The 21,218-nt window shown below is 39.1% G+C and overlaps 1 protein-coding gene across 4 annotated transcripts; it reads right to left on the bottom strand.

The window, feature by feature from the left end:
- Window positions 1-5,494: 5,494 nt before the first annotated feature.
- Window positions 5,495-19,497, bottom strand: PTGR2 (prostaglandin reductase 2). Of its 4 annotated transcripts, none has more exons than XR_014852639.1 (10): window positions 19,440-19,497; window positions 14,419-14,487; window positions 13,418-13,536; window positions 12,244-12,435; window positions 11,177-11,347; window positions 9,985-10,194; window positions 9,034-9,192; window positions 7,730-7,817; window positions 6,963-7,002; window positions 5,495-5,716 (listed from the first exon to the last, which is right to left on the bottom strand). XR_014852639.1 is itself a non-coding variant. In XM_085062285.1 (10 exons), the coding sequence occupies exons 2-10, from the start codon at window positions 14,453-14,455 to the stop codon at window positions 5,652-5,654; spliced, it is 1,044 nt and encodes a 347-aa protein (XP_084918411.1). In that variant the 5' UTR covers window positions 14,456-14,487; window positions 19,440-19,462; the 3' UTR covers window positions 5,495-5,651. The 4 variants fall into 4 exon arrangements, 3 of the variants coding, with proteins under 3 accessions (XP_084918411.1, XP_084918410.1, XP_084918409.1); XM_085062285.1 differs by having other exon boundaries at window positions 9,071-9,192; window positions 19,440-19,462; XM_085062283.1 differs by lacking the exon at window positions 5,495-5,716 and adding an exon at window positions 5,764-6,458 and having other exon boundaries at window positions 9,071-9,192.
- Between the last annotated feature and the right edge of the window lie 1,721 nt (window positions 19,498-21,218).

The raw sequence follows: 21,218 nt of genomic DNA, 5'->3' as shown, positions 1-21,218 counted from the left end.
TTACAGTCTCTGCACTGCACAACACTTGAACCCACTGATTGATTAAGCACCCACACTGAGCATTCATGCATGGCTTATGTGGTGGCTGAAATTTTTTTTAAGAAGAAAAAGGAACAAAAGTGCACTTACCAATCTAGAAAATTCTGGGGGTCCAGGAAAGCTGACACACACACCTCCTTTGGCCTTACTCAAATACCTCTCTCGGGCATTACAGCACCCTGACACTGAAGAGGATTCAGTGGAGTCCCTGATCAAGGAGTCAGTGCACACTGGAGACCTGTCCCATCTGATTTGCTGTTGCTGGGACAGCAGAACAATCCAGGTCTGTGGCTTTTCCATCTGGGTCACCAAACCTGCTGTTGTCCCAGCTGTGGGTTCTCTCAGCAGGTCTGCAAGAAGCCAACTGGCACAGAGTAAAGAGGTGTATTTCCAGTGTGTGCAGAGCAGGTGTGCCAGCTCTGGATGCACAGAGCTGGCACACCTGCAGTGCCAGGACCCACTTTTATACACCCCAAACCCTGGAACAGCAGCATTCCCCCTGCATTCGTTTGCTATACACTTTCTTGCCTTCATTTAAAGTCAGACTACCCATTTATTTTGCCATCCATGTTCTAGGGGGAAGTGGCTTATGGGATTGTATTTTACTATGCTAATGACTAAAGGTAAGCACAAAGGTCAAGCAAATTTCTTCTTTTGCCTTATCAGGCAGTTGTTCCTGTGTTACCTCCTTGTTTACTGGATTTACAGAGCCATCCTCCTCTGCTTCACACTCATTTTGTGGATTTATGGAGTTGTTTTTTTCTCATTTCTCCTCACTGGAGTCCTGTTTCTTGGTTTCTGCTGTCTTCTCGGCAGTCAATAAGGTCTGTTGCACATACAACACTCTTACCGTCACTCTGCCCAGACCAGAGTGCTGTAGCAAAACTAAATTTCACTACATTTTACTACTTTGAATCTATACTTCTGGTTGCAAAATTCTGTGTTAGTGTGGATAAAACATCTTGTCTCATTTCTGCTTCTTTCTGTGCTTTTCCTAAAGAGTTCTGAGTAGTCTCACAAAGTATTTTCTCAGTTTGAAGCTTATTCCAGCTGCTGCTACCATTTCTTTTTGTGGGATGAGGCAGTCTGCCTGTGATCTTTTCTCCCCTGGCAGTCTATTTATGGATTGCATAAACATTTTTCACTGTGAAGAGAAGACAGTAAAGGGAAAGGTAGTATAGCAAAAGAGAAGAGCAATGTTAGAAACAGGACTAAGTAATCCTGCATTTTCTTCTTCCACAATCAATGCATTAAAATATAGAATAGAGAGATTAAGCTATTTGAAAGGCATCTGCATCAGGTCTCTTCACTTTTGTAACAACAGCTGCCATAAACTGCAGTAAGAAACCTTTATGCCTAGGTTGGCAAGGTCTTTTCATGGTGTTGCTGATGTTTTGCATGAAATCCTGACACTAAACTATACAGCTTAGCACTAGACATTAATATGTCCTCTTATGAAAAACACTATTGTCAATGAAGAAGCCAAAAAGGAGGAGAAGAAACATGACTAACTAAAAAAAACAGGAAAGGGATGAAAATGTTGCGTAAGAAAGCAGAAGGGAAGAGAATGAAATACAAGGCAATACTTCAAGGTACAAAGGGAGATGGGATGGAAATGGGAATGCACAAGACTAATAAATACAAAGCAGAAGATTGGCTTAACCAGCAGTAAGAAAAAAAGGTGTGTCTGTCCAATATTATTTACATTTAATTACCCTTTGCAAATGCTTATTTATAAAGATTGTAGCTGAACTTCCTTACTGTGGTCATGATGTCACATGAAGCTAGAAATGCACAGAAGTTCACAAAAAGGCCCAAGCAGCTGTAGGTTAGTTTTGAAACCATAACAATGGGGACTGGAGTAACGGAGCAGTGAAGAGTTCTCAGGAACGGAATACTGTAAATCCTTATTTAGTTGACAACCAATTTTCAAAGAGGCTCAAGCAGAAACTGTAATAGAAATAAGGTTAAATAGTAACTTGATAACTGATAGAATGAAACTATAACCTAGAATTACCTTAGATTACAGTAATACTCAAAGACATGCACACACACATACCCCCCAGGAAAATTTGTCTCTGTAAATGATAATATAATGAACCGGACCAAGATTTGCACACGTGCATTAGGAATTTTGTCATAGGCATCAGTGATTAAACATGACTGACTATTTGTCAGTGCTTGTATCACGCCTTCCTTGACACCCTTTTGTATAAAAGGCTGCACTTGTTTCCTAGAACTTGTGCCAGTGCTGTACAAATTACAAGAGTTGCTGTTCGGTGTACATGGAAAAATTGCTGGTTTATGCCAGAAAGTCAAGATGACCTAAAGAGATTCAGTATAGGAACAAAGAAACAAGGACCCCAGCCAATAGGTCCTAAGGGGCCCATCTTAAATCAAGAAGGTAAACAAAATGATGAACTGCTTTGGCTCAGAAATGGCATCCTTAGAGGAAAAGTTAATTCTGGCAGTAGATCATGACCATGGACTCGAGGCCCACAGACCCAAGAAACCCTCTAACTCAAGAGATGAGCAGTTATGCACATACAGAACTAGTTAGCAAAGATTGTGCCAGTCAGTTATGAGTAAAAATGAGTATTAGATAGAGATAGATAGGCTAATCTGAAATGTATAAAGATGCATGAGTTCCAAGCTGGCTTTGTGGAATTACTACCTAGCACCCCTCTTTGTGCAAACATAAAATAAACCAAATATCTTGGCTCTGGGCCTGACACTGGCTTTGCACTGAACCAGGTACTGACCCCTGTTTGAGGAACTCCACCAGCTGTGTTGATGGAGATAAGAAACAGATGTATGGGTCTGTTGTTGGTTAGAGGAGAACAGCTTGACCTAAAGAATGTGGAATGCAATAAAGGGAAACCAAAACAACGAGATGAGAGGGAAGAGACTGCTTACGATGCTGACATCTCAAGAGACAGAAATAATTAATTTGCCCAGAGAGTTACAGGGAATCAGAAGGGGGTTAGGAAACAGGGTCCTGCTTATTGTTGCAAAATGTGAAATACGTAAAAATTTTCTCAAGAAAGGATGTTCTTTGATATTTGATGTTTGTAAATTTTCAAGCCTAATCAACAAGAAGATTTAATCTGTAAACCAGATAGCACCTAACTAGCAAGCTCTAAGTGATGCCCAGGTATTAGAAAGACAAAGTACTTGTTGGCCTCCCTAAAGTTTAGGGCTTGACACACTTCAATGATCTCAGACATAGCACGAAGTTAGCAAAGCTTGGGGAGACTACTACTGATAGGGGACACAAAGAACGTAGAATTTATAGGCCACAAGGACATTTGGCAGAATGCCCAAGACTAGGAAGAAACTAATAAAGACAACTCAGCAACTGTGCAGAAATTGGCTCTGACTGGGTAAAGGTAATTCTGACATGGGGAGATCACAACCACCTATTCACGAAACCCATCAACCTAAAAGAAGAGAAAGACTGAGCATTTGGACTAATTACCATGAGAAACAACATCCACAGCATAATGGATTTTTGTTACCAGTTATTTGTCACCTTTTGTTAAATGACATCTCTCATAGTACAAAATACATGATAGCTGAAGAGCCACATTATTACAAATACTGAGAAGTTAGGACAAGGTGAAAAAACCCCAGTATTTTTTATAAATGTTGGCACTTGATTTAAAGAACCTTCTCCCTTTGGCTTTTGTTTACTCTTAAGAGTTAACATGAACCAGGATTCACAAGCAAAGAAATACTTCTGTGACAATACTAAACACTGGGGATATCGGGATGAGGTTTATTTGTCGCTATCTCTTTTTCTTAAAGCCATTTGACTAATGCTGCTAGAACTTGTATTGCCCTCCATACCTAACTACAGGAATGCTGCTGCAATCAAGCTGACTTTATTATGGTAAGGAATCAGTATCTCAGCATGATCTCACTCTGAATCACCCCTCACATCACAGCTCTTAAAAGACTGCTGACTTGTGTGGATTACTAAGCAATTCCTATAAAAATAATAGTGCTGGGAATGTTATAATTTTATCATATGTTGTTTCAGTTGTAAAAAATAACTTCCTAGAGGACAATTACTCCTGGAAGGTGTGTCAGCTCATGGTGCCAGAGATGAGCTTGCTCTGAAGCAGCTCTTCAGCAAATATTGTTGACAAGAATAAAATTTGGACTTTGGGCAAACAAATGCATCTCTGGAAACATAAGTTTATTAGACTGATTATCTTTATTATAATAAAGATACAGCAGAATTTAGGACAGGAATTCTAAAAAGAAAACTTCACTTAGGTCTGGAATGCAAAGACTGAGAAGAGTAAAAAGGACCACCCTACACCTGAACTATCTCTGATGGAAGTCTCAGGTTGCATGCTGATGGAATTGTAAATGAATTAGGTTTCAAGTGGTCTGAAAATGGGATATAATGATACAATATAGACAAACTGACAAGACAATCTGTGGAAATTTGTTTTGTATGGCAAAATGGAAATACCTTCGTTATTAGAGACTTTGAATTCTAGAAATGGAATTTTTATTGCAATTATCTGGAAAAAAAAAGAGAGAATAGTTATACTCGAAAATTATTTACCAGATTGAACTGTCAGGGAAAACTTATGCTACTAAGTTAAAAATTCTAGAGAATTTCCTGGGCACCGAGGCAATCTAGCATGGGAACAGTACTTATCTACGTTAGTAATGACCAAAACTATGTGGCTGCATAAATAGTACTTTTTGGAAATTGTTCCTGGTCATATCTAGTCCCTCAAGATTGGAATCAAACTTTGCAGTTTTTTGTTTTTAATCAGTAGCTATGGCTAGGCAGTTATGATTAAGCAATTGCATTGTGAAACTTGTAGTCATGGCTAATCCTTTGTTTTAAGGAAAAGGATACACAATCCCAAAATGAATGGGCTGCCTGGAGGAGAGCCCCTGGAATGAATTCAGCAGGACTGAACAGTAACCAGGGGAAAGGTAATTCTGGCAGGGGAGATCACAACCACCAACCTCCTGACCACCTACTCAAAACAGATCCCAAATTGTAATGGAGGGAAGAACTGCACATGTGGGATAATTAGCATGAGAAACAAGAGATATAACTAGCAAATAAGGGTTTGACTACTAATCAATGAAAAAGCTATATCAACTGTAACCAATCAATGCCAATGCCTTTGCCAAAATGTGTAAATAGTGTAAAGTTTTGAAGATGGTGAGCCCAACTTCTGTGGATTGCCCTCTGATTCCCTACTTTGCACAGAATATAATAAAGAAATAGGAATTCCTCACCTCAGTGTGTGAAGTGGTGTCACACAGCAACCAGGTGATGAGCCTGTGCTTGGGACACCACTGGGATGTTCTAACTTTCAAACCACACCCATTAAATATTTGCAAGTGTTGTAGGTGGCAACTATCAAAATCATGTCAAAAAACAAATTACTCATTTTGAGTATAAATGATTGCATTCCTGTTTCCAGCTCAATTTAGTTTATTAGCATCCCAAAATCTCTGCTTTCATTACATACAGAACAACATAATGGTTTATTTAAGAAATAGAAATTAGTGTAAGTAAAAACTTGCCCATGATTAGAGACAGAATGCAATTATTTTTCTCAAACCAATGACTTTTACTTCGAAACTGAGACGATCTGTTTTCCAATATTGCCTCCATTCATCATGGACTGGAAAGCAGCTTCAAGAGAAATAATGAAATAAGTTAGTGCCAAGAAAACAAGCCAGATAGCTTCTAAAAAAGAAACCAAAAATGGTAGAAGCACATGTTTTAAGCAGCTCCCCAAAAAGGAGAGATACCATTTGGGACCTAAGCATATTTATCCTTAATGATGTGCTAAATTAAGAAAGGGATAAAAAAAAAGCTAGCCTGTAATAAACTGCTCAGGGCAGCTTTGTGTAATAATTTTAAAAAATTATCTGTAAGCAACTGTTTGAACCTATACAAGTTAACAACTACATTTCCTGCTTTTGTGATATGATATGCAAATAGCAAAGAGACATAGCAAGATTGGAGAACACACAAATGCTGTGCGTTTCATAAACCTTTGCAAAAAAAAAAAGTTTTAGAAATATTGTACAATAGTGTGAGAAGCTGGTGCAAAAGAATATACCTTTGAGTATGAAAGTATGATATATGACTGCTATATTTGACCAAATTCCTTCAAAATACATGTGTATACCACTAAGCAGCAATTAGCAATGACTAAAATAAATTGAAATCTGTAAGATTTGGTTATCACTTAATTCTACTAGTTTCCAATCTTGTGGGACTACAGACTAAATCATATTCCTCCCTCTTACTTGAAAGGGAAGCATTCTCACAGCACATCTTGGATCACATGGCTCATGTCATCAGACCCCCTTCATTTTTACACTTCCTTTGTTACAGATATTTTGAATAGGCTACAGGATATTTTGTTCTGTTAAAAAAAATAACTTTTACTCTCTTTAGTAATATGCTCTGCCCTTTTTTGGGTGTACTTTTCATTTTATTTTTTGTTAGCAAATCCAATACCAAACTCTGTTAAATATTGGGTTTTTAAAGTACAAGGTCAAGGATTTCAGAAAAGCATTTTCTTACACACAAGTTCTAAGAAATGGGCAGCACTTTAAACCTCTAAGATCACAATGACTACCATCAGCTGCTAAGGTATCAGTCTAAGAATAAATTCCCCTCAGTACTAAAACAACAGCAACAAAAACCCCTAAATATACATTCAATGATTTTTTTAATATAAAATAATTTTCTCACAGAACATTTTAATAATTTGTGAAGAAATATTTTATTATAACATAAAAATAACACATTTGATAAAATACAAAAATCTAAATTGGCAAATGAAACAAAGGAGGTAGTTAACCTCTAATGTAATTGTATTTAATCAGGTTATTATTATTCTTTGAAAATGATGTAAAGATCTTACCACCGATGTTTGCTAAGCCTTCCACCACAGTCTCCCTGACCTGTCAATGCAAATAAGCCATTTCAGTTTTCCTCAAACAAGAGTAGCATTTCACATCTCTTAGAAACATGCCAAGAAACTGCCATAGAAACCCACAAAATCGAAAGACTTCTCTCACTACAGTGGACAGGGCTCTGTTTGGAGCAGATTCTTTCATCAAGAGAGGCATGAATATTTTCTGATAAATTTGCAGGTGATTTAATTCTTCAATCAGATCCCTTCCCCTGCCAAAATTTAACGTCTCAATATTTTCCCAGGAAGATTGACTGATCACTTATAGAAATGAACTAATTCAGCCAGACTTCACAGGGAAGGCATGGTTAAGCATATACCCATCACAAAGTAATAAACGGTGATAATAAAGCTTGAAGCAGAATTTCAGATAAGATCCTCAAAAGCACACAGGACACATAATTAATCAGGTATTTGAAAGTACATATTTTTGAAAGCCTGATTCTTTAAATAAAAAAGCACTTGCACCCTATGCTGAAATAAAGAACACAGTCATAAGCAGCATGTAATCAGAAAAGTCTGTCATACTACAGTCAGACCATCCTCAGCAGGTACCTTTTAAAACAGCTACCTAATAAGCTTCCAATTATACTTACACATTTTTAAAATGTCTGTTCAATCCTGAGGCACAGTGAGAGAGCCAGAAACAAAGAAATTAGTTATCCTGCAGTATGCGATAGTAATAAAGGCCATAAATTAAACCTAAAAGTTCTCACCTTCAGTTTACCCTCTTGGATCCACTGGCAGAGCTGTAATACACTAGCTTCTTGTTTGTCCATGTAGTTCAACACTAAGAATCTTTCCCTGTGAAATAAAATAATGAAATTGATTTAAGAAACCTTGGTCAACATATTAGAAAATCTTTACAAATCTTTTTCAGGAAACAGTTTTCTTGAAACTGAAGGGTTATGAGCATGAATTATAACGAAATGTAGCTCAGGGCTTTGCCAGCTTGTTGCGACAGCTTCCTGCAGAGGAAACTTGATAGTAACATCAGTCTTAGCTAGGTAATTCTGTTAAAGTATCAGAGAGAGAAGAGTAAGAAAAATCAAGTAGTACCACCAGAATAAGCAAATATCCATAAAATGTGAACAAATTCCTATTTTTTACCTCTTTTTTTCTTTTTAGTGGCAGGGAGAATAATTAGTGGACCTGCAACTAGATGATGAGAATAACTTAACTTTCAAGCTCCCCACAATTGCGCATATCCTCCTGTCACAGCTTTCTAGAGCAATTGAGAAACTGAAATTTATCAAAAATCATAACTACTTGTAGGAACATATTGACTAAATTCTCCACTGCATTCTACTATGCATGGTGTATTTCACTGTTTTTATCCATTTTTAAAAGAGCAGACAACAGTAACAGGGACAAGGAAAGATTTCTAATTAGACGAGATCAATTAATTTGCACAGAAATCAAGTCTACCCAATGTCCTGCAATGCAATCACTGAAAAGTCTCCTAGGACTCTCTTCCTAATCTCTGCCTTAGCTGCACCTGAATTCTAAGAGGAGATTCAGCAATTCCCAGATTCAGAACATAATAAAAATGTTTTACCCATATATATGTCACACCTATCTACTTATTATCTAATAAGCCCCCAAATACTAAAAATAAAATTTCAATAAAATCACTGCATCAGCTGCATCCTTACTTTAAAAAGATTTGATTTTCCCTCTGACTGAACTATGATATTTTGAGAGAAGGCACTCTGCAAAACATCTGAGAACAGAACTACAGCAACACCTTCCCTTGTACTAAAGAATTGTCACACATTCCAGGATTAAATTAAGCAACCACAAACAAAGTGTAAAAACTGACATCTGTGATTCTATATAACAACATCCTTTCCCATTTTTTATGCTGATAAAGACAAACATAAGAGAAGGGATTTGCTGATATCATTATTATCATTTCCTTTTTAGGCATGGCAACATTCTGTTCCAATAACATGTAGCTACTGTGGATTATAGACTGTCTTCCAAACATCAGAGTCACAACATTACACACACAATCTACCTGGAACCTGGTCACAAGCTCTGGAGGAGAAACGTACCTTGTGATGTTCCTTTCTTTCTGTATTTTTTCTATATCAGGAGGCAGTGGAGGAGGATAAGGCACATCTTTGTTATACTGAGAAATCTGTCCACACAGGATGATATGGCTGTTCTGATTCATCTGTTTGAGACAGCACAAAGTGAGAAAAATTACATTCCTCAGCCTCAGAAACTAGATTTTTCAGAGATGCAATAGAAGATATTGCAAAATTTTCACTAGCCACATTTCCCATAAAAGAGTGGGAGAATTGCATGCAGTCCCATTCAATCCATGACAACATTCAAATAGGTAAATGCAAGGCAATAGTGGAAAAATAACTGCTAAACAACCTAGTGTAATTTTAAAAGGCACTAAATAGAAGGGATATAGGAAATTGTTAACTTACTGTGTGTCCTTTTTGTCAGGAGAAGAGGGGTAATAGGACAAAGAAGTTTAATATAGCTGTTGAATAGAATACAGCTGTGATTTAGAGCTCCCAAAGATGGCCTTGCCACCAAAGCCTCTCCACCTGGAGACAGAGTCATTGTATGTTAACAATATAAAGTCTTTAAGGAGACCCAGCAGAGCTGGACTTTCTGGAAGCCAGAAAACCAAAGCTGACAAAAACATAAGATTACTGCACTGGCAGACAAGGCTTTTAGAGAGTATTACCAAGTCTCCTGGCCAAAGATGCAAGAGATGAGAAACGGAAATAGTGTATCTATTACTGTACTGCGAGGTTGTCCACATGACAGGCACTGATTTCAGATATCTGATTGCTCCTCAAGACCAGGATCAGCTCCTGAAGTTGATCACTGAAGTGGAAAGCCTGCTCTGCTATTTTAGATGCTGGACTCCAGTAATAATTAATTGAAAGCTGGGCATGCAGAACTGGAGAATGATTAGAATAAACCTGACAGATGGAATAATCACCTGACTTATAACCGTATCACTGATGTCTCCACCAACATTGTCAAAGTAAACATCCACACCACCTGGGCAGAGTTCACGTAGCTGTTTTGCCACATCCCCCTTCTTGTAATTGATAGCAGCATCAAATCCCATTTCTTGGACCAAAATGGAGCACTTTTCATCTGTGCCGGCGATCCCCACCACTCTAGAGCAGCCCTCCAGACGGCCAATCTGCAGGCACAGAGTTTAAAAAAAAACAAAACCAAAAAAAACCCCAAAAGCCCTAAACATAAAGGCAAGCTACATCATTCATCTGCATAAAAGTACCAGTGGAAGAAAGTGGCTCTTAAGGGATGTTACCATCCCACTAAACCCCAGGCAGCAAACACTCCCATCTCATGTGACGTAACTGCCTCTTGTCACTCCCTCCTCACACCTACATATGGGGCAGGTACAATAAAAATCTGGCATCTTTCCAAACTCATTCACTGCAGAAGACTAAATCTGGGGAGTCATCAATGACTGCCAGTACTGGATAACCAAATACAGTATAAAATTACCATCTGCCAAGTACCATAACATAACTAATAAAAGGAAAAAAAAATAGACAATAATTCATTTAAGTACAATCTTCATAGATTTGCTTGTGCATTGTTTCTTCATAGCCTCTCTTTATTAGTAGGTCTACAGCTTGCTTAATAGCTATTGTGTTTGTGTATATATATATATGAATATATCTAGAGATATTTGTAGATATGCACATATACACTGCAACAGGTTCTGCAAGCAGAGGAGGATAAAAGGACTGTAAGTCTCAAAACACAAAAGATGTCATGGAAGACAGAACAACAGGTTTACCACATTTTTTTACAATTTTCTAATAGGAAAAAAAAATCTCCAGCCAATAAAAAGACAGTGTTGGAACGGCAGGCTACTATATAAATGTGTAATAAATACCTGTATTTATACCATCTATTTTACTTGTGCTAGCAACAAGTAATCAGCACCATCTGCCTTCTCCTATCATTATTTCACAAAATTTAAGTTTCATACGTAAAGTCTTTCTCAGTGAGAGTGTGTGACAAATCTGTGAAACTGGCCCTTTCCATGGGGTTATACCTGCTCATGTTTACAATAATTTTAATAACCAGCATGTTTCAGAAGACAAAACTTGGTAACAGAGTATGTTTGTATGGCCTAAGCCTACACCTACCTGGCCAGCCAAAGAGCCGCAGGCACCAGCTGCTCCACTCACCACCATGGTCTGATTTGCACCTGCAGCCACATGCCCTTTCTCCCTTATTCCCAACAGAGCCGTCAGCCCTGTGATGCCAGCTGCACCCAGAAAGTAGGAGAGGCGTCCATTTACAAGCTGTGGAACAAGCTACGGAACAGAAACACATGGTGGAGGTCATTTGTTTTGAAGGTGAGGTTTTATTCTTTGATTGCCTGAAGGTAGGAGACTAACTCAGAATATTTACCAGGCAAGGTACAACCAGTAGGGATGGGCTATCTCTAGCTACTAACAAGTTTGTACAAAAGTTTTATGTCTCTGTGGTTTTAGAAAAAATTTTGAAACAAAGTAACTCACAAAACCTTAAATTATGGAAGCGTTAAAAAGCAGTTGGGAGATAAGAAGTTTCCAGCAATTGCGAACTATCCCTGTGCTAGCATAAAGGATAAAAATGCACCATTTTATCAAAAACGGTGATTGCAGATCAGTGGCAAAGAGTCCTAAAGGAAGCAGTTTATTGGAAAGTATAAATTTTCAAACTACAATAATTTTCTGTTACAAAAGAACAATCACCACAATATCCCTAATGCACTGAAACCTCTCTATTTTCAACCTAATATTGAATACCCTTTCTTACATGGATTTAAAACCTGAAGCTAAAGCTTTTACTAACATGAGTTAGTAAAATAATTTAAATATACCTAAAGCCTTTTATATCTTACAATTACACTCATTGTAGAGGAGTTCTACCAGAATTAGAAAAATTACGAGAATTAATTAACTGAAGCAACTTCAGGGAAATTAAAAAAACAATAGAAATAATATCGGCCTGTTAACCAGCAAAAGTGTTTATATTTTATTATTGAAAAAAAAAAAAAGAAATTTATACAAATTTTGGCACCTATGAGTGTATCTGTCTTTTGAGACCTGATGGTTTCAATAAAGTATGCTTCTTTTTGACTAAAAAATAGTGTCATTAGCAGCTATTTATGGAAAAAAAAGTTTAGGAAAAAATAGTCACAACCTGGGCTTTGCATTTTTATTACCTTTTGTAGCAAGCTGCCATCAAGAATTGCCACTGTCTGCCAGGGCCAAGTGAAGGAAGTTACAAAGTCTCCTTTAGCGAGGTTATCGTGCTTGCTCTCCTCAACAACTCCAATGCCCCCACCGTCAGCAACTTCAGACAGCTGCCAGGGCTGCAGGTAATCGGAGCCTGTGTCCTCATTCATCCGGCAGCGCTGAAAGACGAGGCTTTAATGAAAGGCTCTGATGGAACACAACTTGTTTATCAGTTCAAATTGAGTACGGGATGAGATGTGTTTAGAACTTCAAACACAAAGGGCTACTCAAAAATCTCTCCATAAGCCCCATATATTCATAATCTTTCCCCTTGTTTGCTCAGTGCAAAAGGAGGACGGACCATCCTGATCTCCTCCAGAAGTGTTACCAAATCCAACACATTCTATAGATGTTGGCTCAAAGGCAACCATGCAACTGATGATGACTGGCTCGGGTCTGATGAGAATCCTACAAATGCCACTCCTTAACTGAAGGAATCCTAGAAATGCAGGATTGAAAAAAACCACCCACAAGTTATTTAGTCGATGTAGACCATCCCTGACAGAGATCTGTTTAGTGAAACATCTTGAAATCTGACATATTTTCTTTGCAGCTCCCCCTACAGCCACAGTTAACATTTCAAGATTCTTAAATATTTCCTTAATTCCCAGGCTAAATGTACTTTCCTGAAATTTAGACTGTTTCTTTTCTACTATCTATGGAGGGAATAAATGATCAGAATTCTCTTTATAGCAAAATTTTACAGACTATGTCCATCTGGTTCTTCTTCTACCTTCACTTCCAGTTCAACCCACAACTCTCCCATTCCCATGAGTTCAGTAATTTTTCCATGACTGGGAAAAAAAGTATATTAAAAAGGCCAAATTCAGAAAAAGTTGATACAAACAAATCTGTAATGGCATACCAGGGCTCACAGTCTCTTCCTGGTCCTATAAAGTCATATTCCTATATATATCCCAGGCATATTGATGCCAAATTCCTTCCCAATATAACTCTGTCAGAATGAGCACAATTAGTAAGTTATGCCAGAGAAATATTTGTTCTGCAATTGGTAACTTTGGTGTTAAACATCATGACAGATACAGAGTCTAAGGTACTTTAAAAAACAAATTCCGGCTTACCTCTAAGTCCATCACCTACCATGTAGGGGTCCACTGAGAGATAAAGAGTTTTAACACGCACTTGTCCCACTTGGATTGTATCTGCTATTGTACTTTGCTCCAGTCTGAAGTTCTCAGCCACTGGCACCCCATTCTTACCTAGAGTTATTTTAAAATTAAACAAATAAATGAATCAATATAGAGCTTCCCTTAATCAATATAGGAAGGCCTTTTCTTAAGGTGGTCCTTTTTCGAATGAACTACATTATATATTTAATCCTGCTGTAACATTTGAAAGACTTATTTGCAGGTCACACAATAGTTCTTAACTCTTAAAACTATTTTAGCATTAAGTAACATACAATACTCCCTCCAAAACTTAATGACTTCTACACCAGATGATTTATGAACTCACTATTCAAAATACTGTGCTGATATCCATAACAAGGCAAATGTGTAAACAAGAAAATAAAATCTCAAGACTGTAAATTTAAAAAACAAACCCTTTGAAACATGAGAGGAATAAAAGATTCAATATCTACTACAAGGAAACCAAAATTAATAGCAAAAAATATTTTAGTCACCTCTCAAAACACAAAAAGAACAAATGCGAGGACTAAAAAGTCATATTCACTAATTTTTCACCTTCAGCCCCTAGAGTTTTCTCATATATTACAAATTAACCTTTTTTTCTCATCCAACAGTCTAAAAATCTGCATATCCAGACTAAACAAATATATATTTGTTTTTATATAAAATACTGAATCTATGTTACATATTTAATAGAAATTTATTTATATTAATAAAATTTACTTATATTAATAATTGTAGATAAATTACAAAATTATTTATATTAATGTAAATATATTAATAAATTTTTAATATAATGAATATATTTTAAATAAAATTTATTGCTGCATGCAATATTAAGATACACAAATGTCAAAATCTCAAGTTAGTGTCTGTTTCTACCCTCACCATTTTAGAGCATTAGGCAATCAGAACAAACACATTGCTTCTTTAGCAGAGAGAAATACATACCAGGCCGTGAATTCAGCACTACTCTTTGTATAATCATCTCTGCTTTTGCAGCAATTACACACTGGATTTCTACAAAACAAAATGTTGTTTGAAGGCTTGAAACATAAATTTTCTTGAAAAAAGAATAAGGGGTAAAGTACTTAGTAATTTGGAAACTGGGAATGAAATACGGACCTCACCAACTTCAGTGTCCATGCCCAAGGATGATAATAAAGAATCACATAAACTGACCTCAAGCATAAAATAAACAAATGTGTGAATAAGGAGTTTCCCTGTTGATCTTATTAAAGCCCTGATCTTAAACAATGTCACAAGAGCAACTACCAGAAAGATGGATAATTGTAATTACTATGCTCCTTGTAAGATCACCACCCGCTATCAGGCAGTGGGAGACACATTTGATTTGCTTTCCTGCGCTGACTGAACACTCTGCTCCCACCTAAAAGGCACAGAGGCAGCTTTGCATACAAAGTCAGGTGCCACTCAATAAAAGGCAGGCAGGCACACCAGAATAGCAGTCTGCAGGTACTATTGTGTAAGATGTTTTGTAAGAAAAAGCAATTCTATCAGCAGTGCCCAGAGATGAGAAAGAATTAGATCATCGCTTAATCTATTCTACAGAAAAATTACTCCTTGAATTTCAACGGTTTAAAAGAAGATTGTAAGTCTGTGATTTTGCACCTGAGAGACCCAATGTCATTAGGAGGAAATTAACCCAATTTAACAGGAGAAAAGCATGATCGTACATGCTTTCCGATCTAATTAAAAAAAAAAGTTACTACTGTTCTCAGCTGACATCCATAAATAACCAACTTCCACATGAACAAAGGACATTACATTAAGGAATGAAACATGATAGCTGACGTCTTTATCATAATGTTTATTTTGCTGACAAGAACAGCAAATTGGGAGTAAATCTAAAAGATGAGCCTAGAAAGAGTACATCATCACCACTTATCCAACATCTTTATTCTTTGAACATTGCAAAATACAGAACCTTCTGTCTGTACTGCTACAGTGCTTACATAACAGCACTCACAAACCATCAAGAACTATAGCCTGGAATGCTGAAAAACATAATTAAAAAGCTACTAGGAGAAAATGTGCACATGCCTGGCCATCCGTCCCATACAAAACCTACAGCTCACTCAAAACATAAGCATCTTGTTAAAGAAACAGATAAAGGTTTAACATTTTATTGTGTTTCCATTTGAAAAGCTACTTACTTGGCAAAAGTTATTCAAGAGATAATTTCTTTCCATTATTTCAACACCTAAGGATGCCACAAGAAAAGCTACAAGGAACGAATCTCAAATGTGTCTTTACAGCATCACATATTGAAAAATAACTGACCTGCAGAGTTCTTTGGACAAAACAGTGTAGAACAGTCTACAACAAATAGGAAAAAATGCCCACACTTCGATGAAGTTACTAGTTACTGTTTATGAACAAAAATGAGCATTGAAAATTAAGGACTTAACAATTAAAAAGAGAAATAAAAATCCATCTTTATACCCACACAGCTGATACAACTACTAGAACATGAATAATGTAAAACTCTAACAGAAAGGATGGCCTAAGGTAAACTTCGGCAGATGTTATATTCAGCACTGTACTCAGTGACTTCCTGTGTGATCATGGGCACGACTCTGTATTTGTTTTACGGAATATTTTTCAGAACAAAACTACAAACTCTTCCTGATAATATCTGCCCAACAAAATCACATTCAAGTAGTACAGTTTTTATCCACAGAGCAATTGTCTTAGCATCTGAGAATTTCTGCTAATACAAGGAGGATTTTAAAAACTGTCAGATGTGTCCAGTGCAGTTTAAAAGGACAAGCCTACTCTAGTGAATTATTTGCACACATTCACAACTTGGCTTAAATTCATAACCACTAGTCAAACTGTTCTGTACAGAAATAACGAGTTAAGAATGCAGTCAATATAAATCAACAGCATCTGACAGCTCACATGAACTCTAGGCAAATCACTCCTCAGTATATACTATCCATATCCATGACTAAAGGTTTCATCCTCTGTTTATAAACCACACAGAGAAGGCAGAATTGCTGTACAGCTCATGCCTTACAGAGAGATCCCCTGACAAAACTGCTGACTCAATTTTTATTAGCCTGAAACTAAATATGTGTATTATGCAAACACAAAACCCCAACCTGAACAAGAGAGGACAAAGATAATTTTTATTGTGACTAACATATTCCTGAAGTATCTGCTTTCCATGATTTGTACAGAGGAAAAAAACTCAGTTATATAAAGGAAAAAAAAATCAACTATATTAAAATACTAAAAGCAAGATAAAGCAATAGAGCAGCACAGAAAGATGTGAGTAGAAAAATTACCCAATATAAGTTTAGACTACTTCCTTCAAAGGCTGACATTTTGAGGGAACAAAACCACTGTTTATTTCCCAGTTTGTTTTCACAGCTTTTGTTTGAGGAGCCTGTGTACTGATTAAATTTGAAGATCTTCCAGTCTGTCAGTGGGTGGACAAAAAGTGAAACTGGTAACTGAACTGTCACTCATTCTATGACAGGTGCCACAGCAAATACAACACTGCAGGTGGGCATTTAGTTCTAAACAGGACTGCACCTACAGTGGAAGTCAGCAACACCATTACACAAGCAAATGGTCACAGTAACACCATAACACAGTAGAGAATCAAACTTTCCTCACATTACAAACAATACAGAAGTGACTAAAGAAAGTAAGAAGAGGCACCATCTTTTAGCACTGTAAACTGAGGAAAGCTTTTGGAGAAAGAAAACAGATTTTTTAAAGTGAAACAAAGGCAATTTGTATCATATACGCAATCCTTTTCAGCAGATGCATAGTGCCAGAGAGCAGGATGTTTTTGACTATTTCTTTAAAAGAGAACACGAAGCAACACACATTATTATTATTTAGCTTTTCCAAACAAAAATAATCTGAGTTGGCTTTACTCTTTAAATCAAATAGAATAAAAATTCTGAGTTGTAACGTCATCATTCTATGCCAATTAAGCAGCACAACAGCAGGGGAGTCTCAAGTATCTTTTAGCCCAGTTTTACTCTTACCTCTTTCTCCCCTTGCCTGTCTTTCCCCATTTTTTCAAAGACACGTGACAACTCCTTTTAAAAATGTTAAATAAATTCCTCAGTGCTAAAATGCTCCCATTTGTTTGCCCTGGGCTTGGTTCCCAGAACTTCTTGTTTCTGAGACTGCCCGTAAGGCACAATTTTCAGTTGCATAGACTCTTGCCAAAACAAGTCACCTGCTTCAAGTCATTAAAGCCCATGCCAGATGTAGTCAGTTCAAAAACAAAAGGAAGACTGAGTAGTCCTGTATCAGGCCCAGGTAGCGTGGAGGAAGAAGGCGGGCAATCTAAACACACAAAACAATTTGGAACTCTTCTGAAACTGTGATGTCAAAATGGCTGGAGCAAGAATCCTCAGAGGAAACTCAAGGCAAGAATTTTCAATAATGGCTCTGAATGAGTAACATGCAGGAAGGAAAGATGGGAGGAACTGGGACTAGGAATCAGTACAAACAGAGAAACATAGCAAGAATAGCAACTTAAAGGCCAGTAAAGCAGGGAAGAGCAGGACAAAATGGGGAGAGAGAACTGAAGAAACTGGGAATGACAAGTGAGACAAGCAAGCAAACTCAGACGGGAATGACAGGTGAAAAAAAAGAAAAGAGACAATTTTAACTGGCAAGGAAAGGTGAATTGAAATGGAAGAGCAAATGTAATGGATTAAGCACCAAAGTTTCCAACAGCTTCTCTAAGGAGCTCTACATTTGATGAATGTGGATTAATTGCAAGCCAGAATCAATACTGACTGTCATGAATGGAGAAAAACACATGCCATATAAAGTTAAGTACTTTCATGAAGTGAACTGATACATTCAGATTTCCTAATGTTCCATGTCTCATCACTGAATTCTTTGATAAGAAGTTCCTCCCATAGTGTTTTCTTCATGTAGATTTTCTGACACACTATAAGGGTTGAGGGCAGGCTCCAGTCTTTCCTCCAAGGAAGTAGCAGATGAAAAAAAAAGAATGGTAATAGTAGTAGGATCTTGATCCAGCCATCTCTTTTTTTATATTCTAGGAAGCCTAATATCTTTCAGCTTTTTATCAGATTTCACTGACCTACAGAGCAAAAGTTCCAGTAAGTATACACATTCATATCTACATACAGTAGGACTGTGTAAACTTCAATTTTTCAATTTAGGTACTGAAAAAAAAAAATCTAAAAGCTTTCAGATACCACACCTTGGACTTTTTTTTTTTAAATAAATAGTTGCATTGTATTGTAGTTGTTGAAAACTGTGTACCATATGCATGCATGTATATGGTATATATACATAAGGCCTATTTCTTCTTAGCATAATTTCCCATAAGGAATGCAGATTGCTCCCCGGAGGGCTGGAGCACAGGCCATGGGGTTCTGAGAAGCCCACGATGCAGTCTGCAGGCTCCCACGTGAGAGCAAGCTCGGAGAGCCCCCTGACTACCCGCTTGCCCAGGTATGCCCAGAGACCGAGTCACAGAGCAGTGCTGCCACAGGTGGAAGAGCCTCTGGAGCCTGCCCTGCAGACGGCTCGTCACCGGTGTGCGGAGCCGCAGACAGAGCAGCCCAGGAGAGAGAACGCGCGAGGCAGGGGCAGCGCAGGGGCTTCAGTCCCACAGGCTGGCCGGGGCTGCGGCGGGCTCCGCTGCGCTCCTCTCCTCTCCCCCGGGATGCCTCCACCGCCTCGGGACACGCTTTGATCAGGGGGCTCAGTAGAGCTCAATTCGAGCTCCCGTTCCAGGGACAGGGCAATCCCAACAGCCTCTTCCAGCCTCCTCCGCACCTGCGCCCCGCCTGCCCTGCAGCGAGGAGGCGCTAATCCCTGAGGATACGACTCTTGGGAAGGAGAGGACGAGCTCTACCAAGTCCCCCTCAAGCCGAGCCCCGGTCTCCCCTGTCCCCGACGCCGCTGCGTCCCCTCAGAGCCGCGAGGCTCCCGCTCACCTTGAGCTGCCCGAGCGCCCCACACACCGCGCCGCCCCAGCCCGGCCCCGTGCGCACGCGCGGCCCTTAAACAGGGAAACGATGGGACTCGCCACCCTTAAAGCGGCGATGCCCCGAGCCCGGCCGCGGCGGCGGGAAGGGCTGTGGCGGGATGTGGGCGAGGGGATGGCGGCGCGACCCCTGAACCGCATAATCACACGGAGGCGTTGGAAAAAAGCCTCCGAGAGCATCGAGCCCAGCCTTTCACTGAACATCACCTTGGCAACTAGGCACTAAGTGCTACGTATGGTTCCTTGAATACCTCCAGGGAATGGCAGCTGCACCACTTCCCGGGCAGCCCATTCTAATGCTCAATAACCCGTTTAGTGAAGAAGTTCTTCATAATGTCTCACCGCCTTTGGCACAGCGGGAGGCCATTTCTTCTTGTCCTGTAGCTGGCTCCCTGGGAGAAGAGACCAACCCTCATCTGGCTACAGCCTCCTTCCAGGTATTTGTAGAGAAAAATAAGGTGGCCCCCACCCAGTTCTTCTTTTCTCTAGGACACCCAGCTCCCTCAGCTACTCATCACACTTGTGCTCCAGACCCTTTACCACCTCCATTGCTCTTCTCTGGATCTGCTCCAGCACCTCAGTGTATTTTTTGTGGTGAGGGGCCCAGAACTGGACACAGCACTCAAGATGTGGCCTCACCAGTGCTGAGCACAGGGGGACAATCCCTGCTCTGGTCCCACTGGCCACACTGTGGCTGATACAGGCCATGATGCCTTTGGCCTCGCGGGCCACCTGGGCACACATCGGCTGATGTTCATTGGTGAGCCTTTCCTTTCCCTCCAGACGGCTTTCCACGCACTCTTCCCCAGGCCTGTAGTGCTGCACAGAGTTGCTGTGACCCAATGCAGGATTTGGCACTTGGCCTTATTAGACTGAGGGACTGGGAGGAGGTGTTCACAGTTCACACGGGCACAGTTGCTCTGGGTAACGCTGCTCCTCTCATGTTCCAGTGGATGTGATTTTATTTATTGCTGTGAGGCAGGGCTGTTTAATAGCCATTCTTAAAATTCCAGTAAAGTTGCTGTTGTGTGCAATATAATGTATATGTTATATGCATGCTGTTTCTGTGGTTGAATACAGATGAAGATGTTTCTTTCCTTAAAAAATTTGGCGTAGGAAGAGCTTTCCTGGGACGAGGCTCGGGTCTTGGTGCTGCCTGCCATGATTACCTTGTGTACTCGCCCTGTGTTGTAGTGACTCACTGTGCTGTAAGGACAAACAGGTCTGCGAAATGGCCACTGAGCCGGTGGCAATTACTGAGGAGTTTGAAGTGACCACTTCAGCCTGGAAAAACTCTTCCAGACTAATGACCCTGATGACTTTGTACTCTGCGTCTCACATAAAGGCAGGCAAAGCCTTTCTATTGTAGCTTGACCAGTAGGACTCTAATATAGGTTTAAGTGAATGATTTATGTTTGTGCCACCATAATATACAAAACTTTGCATTTCACATTAGTTGAAGTAACATCATGGGAACCAGAATGGTCTAGAGGGGGAAAAATTAAGTATCCTGATAAGGGGATTTATACTTCCGTGTGTTTTTTTCCCCCAGCTTGTATCGGCTGATCTCATGACAGGTGCACTTATTGCAAGTGTAATGCACTGGAAGCAAATATTCAGGGTTGAAATCATCCTCAGAGTTTCAAATGGGCACATCTTGTGTGTAGGAGGCCTGTGTTGAAATGAATGAACACTGACTTGCCTCCTACTTGTGCAAGAAAAGAGCAGC

Source organism: Lichenostomus cassidix, chromosome 5, assembly GCF_008360975.1.
Source record: "Lichenostomus cassidix isolate B80296 chromosome 5, HeHo_3.0, whole genome shotgun sequence".
NCBI lineage: Eukaryota > Metazoa > Chordata > Aves > Passeriformes > Meliphagidae > Lichenostomus > Lichenostomus cassidix.
Note: the sequence above shows the minus strand (reverse complement) of the source record. Positions and strands in the feature narration are given on the sequence as shown.

Coding starts and splice junctions, on each gene's coding strand:
- PTGR2 (XM_085062285.1), bottom strand. CDS start 14,455: ATGATTATACAAAGAGTAGTGCTGAATTCACGGCCTG. Junction 12,436..13,417: donor TCTCAGTGGACCCCTACATG/GTAGGTGATGGA, acceptor CTCGTCTTTCAG/CGCTGCCGGATGAATGAGGA. Junction 7,818..9,070: donor AAAGAAAGGAACATCACAAG/GTACGTTTCTCC, acceptor TTTATTTCACAG/GGAAAGATTCTTAGTGTTGA.